Raw genomic sequence first — 9557 nt, 5'->3', positions numbered from 1 at the left:
GTATCTCGAGAGGGGTTAAACTATGATTCAAATATGACCAAAGGCAACCTCCCAATGAGCTCGGCACTTTTGCCAATCAAATGGGTATCGACAGCTATGTTCTCTTTGGTTCGAATACGACCCATGTTTGAACAGGAAGCCCCCAAGTGACCTTACTGTTTACGGCTAGATTCGAATATAATCATAAGCCGGACCTCCTTTAAGTCATCATGTAATCTTGTAACAACACGTGCATATTTGGAGGAGAAAAAAGGACATAGGTCCCGCTTTATTGCTTATCATAATATATACATGGCTAAGAGAAATATGTACACCACGAGAGCTGGTGGCTCAGGTGTAGTAAGGCCGAAGCTGAGCTATGTTCCACGGCCGACGGGTCTCCTCCTCCGATTTACGTGAATCTTTGTGCTCCCGAACGTCAATTAGGTAATATGACCCGTTGTGCAAGTTCTTGCTGACCACAAAGGGCCCTTCCCAAGGCGGGGATAACTTGTGTGCATCTGTTTGATCCTGGATGAGCCGGAGCACAAGGTCGCCTTCCTGGAAGACCCGGGATTTGACCCGGCGGCTATGATAACGGCGCAGGTCTTGTTGGTAAATCGCCGAACGGGCTGCTGCCACATCACGCTGTTCGTCCAACAAGTCAAGAGCGTCTTGGCGCGCCTGTTCATTATCCGTCTCAACATAAGCCGCCACGCGAGGTGAGTCGTGACGGATGTCACTGGGGAGGACTGCTTCTGCTCCATAAACCATGAAGAAAGGCGTGAAGCCTGTAGACCTGTTAGGAGTAGTGTTGATGCTCCATAAGACGGAGGGCAACTCCTCCACCCAACAACCCGGCGTCCGTTGCAAAGGGACCAAAAGCCGGGGCTTGATGCCCTTCAGAATCTCCTGGTTAGCTCTCTCAGCCTGACCATTGGATTGAGGATGAGCCACTGAGGAGACATCAAGTCGGATATGCTCTCGTTGACAAAATTCTTCCATGGCGCCTTTGGAGAGATTAGTGCCATTGTCAGTTATAATGCTGTGCGGAAAACCAAAGCGGAAGATCACCTTTTTCATAAATTGAACCGCCGTGGCTGCATCGCACTTGCTAACTGGCTCAGCCTCCACCCACTTTGTGAACTTATCAACTGCCACTAAGAGGTGGGTCTTCTTATCCTTGGACCTTTTAAAAGGCCCAACCATGTCAAGCCCCCAGACCGCAAAGGGCCAAGTGATTGGGATCATCCTCAGCTCCTGAGCCGGCACATGAGCCCGTCGTGAGAACCTCTGGCAACCATCGCATTTACTGACCAAGTCCTCTGCATCAGCATGAGCCGTCAACCAATAAAAACCATGACGAAAAGCCTTGGCCACAAGGGACTTTGAGCCGGCGTGATGGCCACAATCCCCTTCATGGATCTCACGCAAGATCTCTTGACCTTCCTCAGGGGAAACACAACGCTGAAATGCTCCTGTAACACTGCGATGATGCAACTCGCCATCAATAACAACCATTGACTTGGCCCGCCGGGTTATTTGCCTGGCCAAAATTTCATCCTCAGGCAACTCGCCCCGGGTCATGTAAGCCAGATATGGCATTGTCCAGTCTGGTATGATATGGAGAGCCGCCACCAGTCGTGCCTCTGGGTCAGGGACAGCCAAGTCTTCCTCCATAGGCAACTTAACCGAAGGGCTATACAGGACATCCAGGAAAGTGTTAGGCGGCACCGGCTTTCGCTGAGAGCCTAGCCGGCTTAGGGCATCAGCCGCCTCGTTCTTCCTGCGATCAATGTGTTCTACTTGGTAGCCCTGAAAGTGCCCAGCAATGGCATCGACTTCGCGGCGATAAGCCGCCATTAGAGGGTCCTTAGAGTCCCACTTGCCTGATACTTGTTGAGCCACCAAATCTGAATCACCGAAGCATCGTACCCGGCTCAAACTCATTTCCTTAGCCATCCGAAGACCGTGGAGCAAGGCCTCGTACTCAGCCGCATTGTTAGTGCAAGAAAACATCAACTGTAGTACATAATGGAACTTGTCACCTTTAGGGGAAGCCAATACAACGCCAGCCCCCGAGCCCTCCAACTGCCTGGACCCATCGAAGTGAATAGTCCAATATGTGTTATCCGGCTTTTGCTCAGGCACTTGAGACTATGTCCAATCATTGATGAAATCCACCAGGGCCTGAGATTTAACAGCAGTGCGTGGCACATATTTGAGACCATGAGGTCCAAGTTCTATAGCCCACTTAGCAATTCTCCCTGTGGCCTCTCTGTTTTGGATGATGTCGCCAAGGGGGGCAGAGCTGACCACGGTGATGGGATGACCCTGAAAATAATGCTTAAGTTTCCGGCTCGCCATGAACACACCATACACAAGCTTCTGCCAATGCGGATACCGCTGTTTGGACTCAATGAGCACCTCGCTGACATAATAAACCGGCCTCTGAACCGGATGTCCCTTACCCTCCTCCTTGCGCTCTACCACAATAGCCACACTAACGGCTCGTGCGTTTGCCGCCACATACAGTAGCAAGGGATCTTTATCAACCGGAGCAGCAAGGACTGGGGGCTCTGCCAGCTGCTTCTTCAAATCCTCAAAGGCGGTATTAGCTGCATCATTCCAGATAAAGTTAACAGTTTTCTTCATCAACTGATATAAGGGCATGGCCTTCTCACCCAAACGGCTTATAAACCGGCTTAAAGCAGCAATGCGACCCGCCAAGCGCTGAACGTCATTTATGCACGCCGGCTTAGCCAGGGAGGTGATGGCCTTGATCTTCTCCGGGTTAGCCTCAATGCCTCTGTCAGAAACCAAGAAGCCCAAGAGTTTGCCTGCAGGAACACCAAAGACACACTTGGCCGGGTTAAGCATCATCTTATAGACCCGGAGATTATCAAAGGTTTTCCTTAAATCATCTATCAGGGTTTCCTCTTTTATGGACTTAACCACAATATCGTCCACGTAAGCGTGAACATACGCCCAATCTGTTTATGAAGACAGTTCTGTACACAACGCTGGTAAGTCGCCTGTGCACACTTGAGTCCAAAGGGCATAGACACATAGCAGAAGGCTCCAAAGGGAGTGATGAACGCCGTCTTCTCCTGGTCCTTAACTGCCATCCTAATATGATGATAACCGGAATAAGCATCCAAGAAACTTAAACGTGCACAACCTGCCGTAGCATCAATGATTTGATCAATACGGGGGAGGGCAAAAGGATCAGCCGGACACGCCTTGTTCAGGTCCGTGTAGTCCACACACATCCGCCAGGTGCCGTTCTTCTTGAGTACGAGCACCGGGTTAGCCAACCACTCTGGGTGAAAGACTTCAACAATAAACCCGGCCGCCAAGAGCCGGGCCACCTCTTCACCAATAGCTTTCCGCCTCTCTTCGTTAAACCGCCGAAGGAACTGTCTGACCGGCTTAAATTTAGGATCAACATTGAGAGTATGCTCAGCGAGTTCTCTAGGTACACCTGGCATGTCAGAAGGTTTCCATGCGAAGATGTCCTTATTCTCACGGATGAACTCGATGAGCGCGCTTTCCTATTTTGGATCCAGATTTGCACTGATGCTAAACTGCTGAGATGAGTCACCTGGAACAAAATCAACAAGTTTAGTCTCATCAGATGATTTAAATTTCATTGCCGGCTCTTGTTCTGTAGTTGGCTTTTTCAGAGAGGTCATGTCTGTTGGGTCAACGTTGTCCTTGTAATACTTCAACTCCTCTGTAGCACAAACAGATTCTGCATAAGCCGCGTCGCCTTCCTCACACTCCAGAGCCACTTTCCGGCTGCCGTGAACCGTGATGGTCCCATTGTGACCGGGCATCTTGAGCTGTAAGTACACATAACACGGTCGTGCCATGAACTTGGCGTAAGTCGGCCGTCCAAATATAGCATGGTATGGACTCCTTATCTTGACCACCTCAAAGGTCAATTTCTCCACCCTGTAGTTGTTCTCATCACCAAAGGCCACTTCCAATTTGATCTTGCCGACTAGATAAGCCGACTTACCAGGCACCACACCATGGAAGATAGTGTTTGACTGGCTGAGGTTCTTATCAACCAACCCCATACGGCGAAAAGTCTCATAATAGAGGATGTTGATGCTGCTGCCTCCATCCATGAGCACCTTTGTGAACTTATATCCTCCCACTTGAGGAGCCACCACTAAGGCCAAGTGGCCCGGGTTATCCACCCGGGGAGGGTGATCCTCCCTACTCCACACTATAGGCTGCTCAGACCACCGCAAGTAGCATTGGATCGCCGGCTCAACAGCATTCACAGCCCTCTTGTGAAGCTTCTGATCTCGCTTGCACAAACTAGTGGTAAACACATGATACTGTCCACCGCTAAGCTGCTTTGGATTGGTCTGATAACCCCCCTGCTGCTGTTGATGACCCTGGCTAGACTGTTGATTAAAGCCCCCTTGACCGTTCTGAGGACCAGAATTTGAGCCGCCCCCGGGGCCATGAAAGCCGCCGGGGCCTGAGCCGCCGCCCGGGCCATTGTAGTTTTTAAAGGCCTTCATGATTGCACAATCCTTCCATAGATGAGTCGCTGGCTTCTCTCTAGAGCCGTGCCTCGGACAAGGCTCATTCAACAGCTGTTCCAGTGAAGGTCCTGACCCGCCGCCTCGGGGAGGGGGCCTCCCCTTGCGTCGTTGGTTATTGCCTTGTGCGCTGGCGTTGGCCACAAACTCTAGGCTGCCATCTGCCTTGCGCTTGCCTCCTCCTTGGTTCCCCGGGTTAAACTGAGGACCCTTGCCATTGCCGTTCTTCTTTCCCTTCCCTGTCCTTTCATCATCTGAAGGGGGATCTTTGGTACCATCAGAATCGGCGTACTTGACAAGAGCTGCCATTAGTGTACCCATATCACTGCAGTCGCGCTTAAGCCGCCCGAGTTTCATCTTCAGGGGCACAAAACGACAATTCTGCTCCAGCATTAAAACCGCTGAGCCAGCATCCATCTTGTCTGACGAGTGTATGATCTCCTTAACCCGGCGAACCCAATGTGTCGTAGACTCACCCTCCTGCTGCTTACAGTTAGTCAAATCCACAATTGACATAGACTGCCTACAGGTATCTTTGAAGTTTTGGATGAACCGGGCTTTCAGCTCAGCCCAAGACCCAATGGAATTTGGTGGTAGCCCTTTCAACCAAGTGCGGGCAGTCCCATCTAACATCATGGTGAAATACTTGGCCATGGCCGCCTCACTGACCTCCAGCAGCTCCATAGCCATCTCATAACTCTCGATCCAGGCTGCGGGTTGTAAGTCAGCTGTGTAGTTAGGCACCTTCCTAGGGCCCTTGAAGTCCTTCGGTAGACGTTCATTACGAATAGCTGGCACTAAACAAGGGACACCCCCGGTCCTGGTAGTGATACCCACATCAATGGAAGTCGTCGGATAAGCCGGGGGGGTCTGGTAAGCCGTCAATTGAGGCACTTGCTCCGCCTCTTGCCGTGCTTGGTCTGCTGCATAAAAGGCTCCATTATGAGCCGGGCCATGGCCAGGGGGTGGGTCATGGCGTCGGACGTTACTTGAGCCGGTTGCTGAGACCATGTGCCGGCTGTAACTCGGGCTCTGGCCCGGACGAGGGGTCGAGTGGATCCTGTCCCGGCTGTAGGAGTACGCCTCTTGCTGCGCCAGTGCTGTCTGAAGGAGTTCCCTGACCCGGCGGGTTTCAATAGCCGTCGGAGAATCGCCGTCCACTGGTAGAGCCGCCAGCCGTGCTGCCGCAGCGACCATGTTCTCCAGCGGGTTATTATAATGACCCGGAGGTATTGGCACATGCTGAGGCGGGGCAGGGGGCACCTGGGGAGGCCCCATCACTCGTGGCTGAATAAGGGGTCCAGACCCGGGTGCTATGACCCCTCGCGGGTTACTAGACCCTGCACCTGGCGTGTTGAAGAGGTTGCGTGGATCGTAAACCGGAGGGAGTCGAGATTGGGCCTTTTGATGCCTCCTTCTCAGGACCTCATTGGCCGCGTTTTGATCCATCGTGAGCTGGAAGGACTGCGCCTGAATCAGCTGAGTTCGGGCATCGAGAGCCGCCCTCTCTGCGGCCAGCCTGATCCCTTCCGCTGCAAAATCCTCTTTAGCTTTTATTAGATCCGATTTTAACTGTGCCACCTCTGCGTCGTGCTGAGCTTGATCTGCCGGGTCAACCGTGGCGGTTAGCAGGGCCGTCATCTTGTCCGTGAGATCCATCAGCACCTGAGCCGGAGAGGGCACCGGGTTTCCTGCTCCCGCAGCGGGGTTCTGAACAGGCTGCGCGCCAGCCATAAAGACTCCAACCTGACTTGGCGGCTCAAACGGGTCCGGAATACTGTCACCATCGGAACAGCCCATGAGCCTGCCATCTTGAAGTTGATACAATGAGTTCGACTCATCGGTGGCCGACTCGCCGTCAGAGCCGGCGGCGGCCTCATCACCAGACCCAGACGGATCAGAGGGCCCTCCATGGATGCATCCCACCAAAGCGTGCCTTAAGGCAAGCCGGTCCCGGGCAGGTCGTGCGCGCCGAGCCGTTTCGATGAGATCGGCGCAGAGATCCGGCTCAGGGCCCGGCTCACCAATCTTGCCGATGAAAACATGAATTCCGCCGAAGGGGACCCGGTACCCGTACTCAATTGAGCCGGCGTCGGGGCCCCAGTTTGCATCGTCGATGTAGAGCTTGCCGCGACGACTCTTGGTCATCCGGCCCACAGCGTATCCCTTGAGCCCTTCGAAGCTGCCCTTCAAGAACTCAAATCCACCGTGCGCTGGCCCCACGGTGGGCGCCAACTGTCGTGGAATTGTCACGGCAGATGTCCTCGAGCTAGGACTTAGTCGTGGAGCCATCGCAACTAGGAAGTTTGAAGGGGTTAATGCGGGACAAGGAACACGAGGGTTTATACTGATTCGGCCCCTTACGGTGAAGGTAAAAGCCTACGTCCAGTCGAGGTGGTATTGATTAGGGTTACGATCAGCAGGGAGCTAAACTGCTATGCCCGGCTCTCGATGAGATTGTTCTTGTTCCTAAACCGCTGCCGGGTCGTCCCTTTATATAGGGAGGCTGACGCCCAGCAGCCCTCAGAGTCCCGGCCGGCTCATAAAAGCGTCCGGCTCGGACTCTCAATCATACTTGCCTTGCACTACAAGTTCTACCATAATAACGATTGTAACTACGGGCCTTAAGCCATATCCGGGTCTTAAGCCCATCTCTGGCCCACCGTCTTCGAGCTTGGCTCCGGGCTTCTGGTAATGACCATTAGAGTAACCCGGCCCCTCCTGGCGGGTGACTCTAAGGTCTATATCCTCAACAGGCATGGAGAAAAAAGAGCGAAATTAAAGGGTCATAGCCTGATTAGTTCCACTGGCTAGTCCAGCCGATTGTGTATATTGTGATGTACAGTACAGTAGTACACCGGATCAAGGTCAGCAAAGGGACACGGCATGAAAACACCCAGGATCCAAGAAAGGAAATACTCCGGCAGCCACGAAATTTCAACGAAGACAAAGGGGGCGTCATAGACCCCAGAGCAAGACAAGACCTCAACGCGGGATGCAATGGGTGCCCACGAATAAAGGTGACCAGGGCAACCGCGAAACACCCTTCTCATCCCCCGGGACATTGCATTCCATAAGCTTTTTTGCTGTTTGTTGTACTGTAATTATTTTCGATGTATGATCCTCGTTCGAAAATTAGAACTAACCACTACTTCTAAGAAGTTCTTACTACCATGTATGATCCCCTGACAAACACGTTGATACTCCTTGCGTTTACCCCTTTCTTCCCCAATCACTCCTCTCCTCTACCAATGGAGCTCCAACCTCGCAGTTCCTCTAACTGATAACCTCCGTCAGCGTCACCGTTATAAATACTCACCCACTTGCCAGTAGCCACTCCTCTCTCTCACTGAACTGCCACTACACAGCTTGCCAGCAGCCACTCAGCAACCTCTCTCTCTCTCTCTCTCTCTCTCTCTCTCTCACGCTCTTTTAGCTAGCTCGTGTCGCGCGCGATGGGCCCTCAGCTTCTGCTCGTTCTTCTGCTCGTCGTATCTGGAGGCGTTGCCGCTGCCGGCGCCGACGAGGCCGGGCTGCCCCGACTCGAGTTCCGAGGCGTCGTCTACTCTGGCCTTCGGAACGCGTCCGTCGCGCCGGAGGAGCTGGCGTTCCTGGACGTCATCTCCGCGGACGGCGCCTGCGGGCGCTTCGCCCGCCTCGTCGCCGAGACGGGGAACGCGGGCGAGGTCTTCCGGGGGCGCGTCGCGGGCGGCGGCGGTCTCACGGTGTTCTGCCCCGAGGACAAGGCCCTCGCCGAGTTCGAGCCGGCGTTCCGGAGCCTCGCCGCCGACGACCGGCTCGCCGTGCTGCTGTACCACGCCACGGCGGCATGCTACGGCAGGAAGCATTTCCAGGCGTTCGACTGGGTGGCGGTGAGCACGCTGGCGGTCGACGCGGCCACCAACAAGGGCATCGCCATCACCCTCCGCGACGACGGGGACACGGTGGAGATGTGGCCGTCGCCGCCGTCATGGGAGGGCGCTGCCAGGGTGACCAAGACGGCGTCCGAGGAGCCCCCGCTTGCCGTGTACGTCGTCGACGCCGTGCTGCTGCCGAGCCATGTGCGACGACTGCTGGATGGGGGCGACGAGGTGGCTGGTCTCGGCTGGTTGGACTACCGCATGCCGCTCTGGGTGACCCTGCTACTCGTGGCCGTGGCGAACCTGGGGAACATGGCGGACACCTTGATCAGATTTCTTGTCACCCTCAACTGAGGCCGCAGGATGCACTGAACAACATCAAGAAGAAGAAGGTCGCTCTGTTAGAGTTTAATCTATATCTTCTTAGGCTTAACTCAGAGTCATTAGTGTATAATTATGGGTGTGTGTTTGCCCATGAGCCAGTGGACGTGTTGGTACTTGGTAGTACACGATATGTTTAGCTCGTCATGTTGCTGGAATGCTTCATGTATATACAGTGGCGGAGCTCGACATGAATGTATGGGGGCCAGAAAATTTTTAACCACTGCAATAAACTACTCCCTCTTGACACTACACTAGTGCCAAAATACATTTGGTTTCCCCTGTGCTTTTATGTTTTCTTCCTGATAAAATCTTTCCCAATGAATATGGAATGCATGACATTCCTGGTTAACACTTGCCTTTGAATTCCAAGCATATTCATTACAAGTCTGAAATGAATGTGTAGTGTGTTTGAAATTGTGGAATAGTTTTAGAAAGCAACTGAAACATTTATGTAAATGCGATTGAAGTTGTTGATTTGGAAAAATGTATCTAAAACATTTTTGGAACACAAACTAAAAATTTATGTAAATGCATTTTCAAAATGTAAGGAACTAAAAGGTTTGGGGTTTAACTATGATCCTCACTTTGTTTATCACATTCTAGACCTGTTGCAAGGGCGCACAACCCGGCCCATCACATCGCATGGAGGGTATTTGCGTCTTTGTCCTCTGCATTGTGGAATAAAGGATAACCCTTCGGCTTCGGCATCATTGCGATGCACGCAACCAACTTTATTCGACTCTTTATTAGGGCTTATTAATTTAAAATCAGA

At 52.8% G+C, this 9557-nt stretch overlaps 1 protein-coding gene across 1 annotated transcript; it reads left to right on the top strand.

The window, feature by feature from the left end:
- Positions 1 to 7752: 7752 nt before the first annotated feature.
- On the top strand, positions 7753 to 9050 carry LOC109745104 (fasciclin-like arabinogalactan protein 2). Its single transcript, XM_020304242.4, has one exon. It carries the CDS (start codon positions 7997 to 7999, stop codon positions 8753 to 8755), a length of 759 nt encoding a protein of 252 aa, XP_020159831.1. The 5' UTR covers positions 7753 to 7996; the 3' UTR covers positions 8756 to 9050.
- The last annotated feature ends 507 nt before the right edge of the window (positions 9051 to 9557 follow it).

This window comes from Aegilops tauschii, chromosome 2 (assembly GCF_002575655.3).
Source record: "Aegilops tauschii subsp. strangulata cultivar AL8/78 chromosome 2, Aet v6.0, whole genome shotgun sequence".
NCBI classification, from domain to species: Eukaryota; Viridiplantae; Streptophyta; class Magnoliopsida; order Poales; family Poaceae; genus Aegilops; species Aegilops tauschii.
This window is presented reverse-complemented; position numbering and strand designations above follow the sequence as displayed.

What these genes read in the sequence shown, in the direction of transcription:
- LOC109745104 (XM_020304242.4), top strand. Translation starts at nt 7,997, where the DNA reads ATGGGCCCTCAGCTTCTGCTCGTTCTTCTGCTCGTCGTATCTGGAGGC.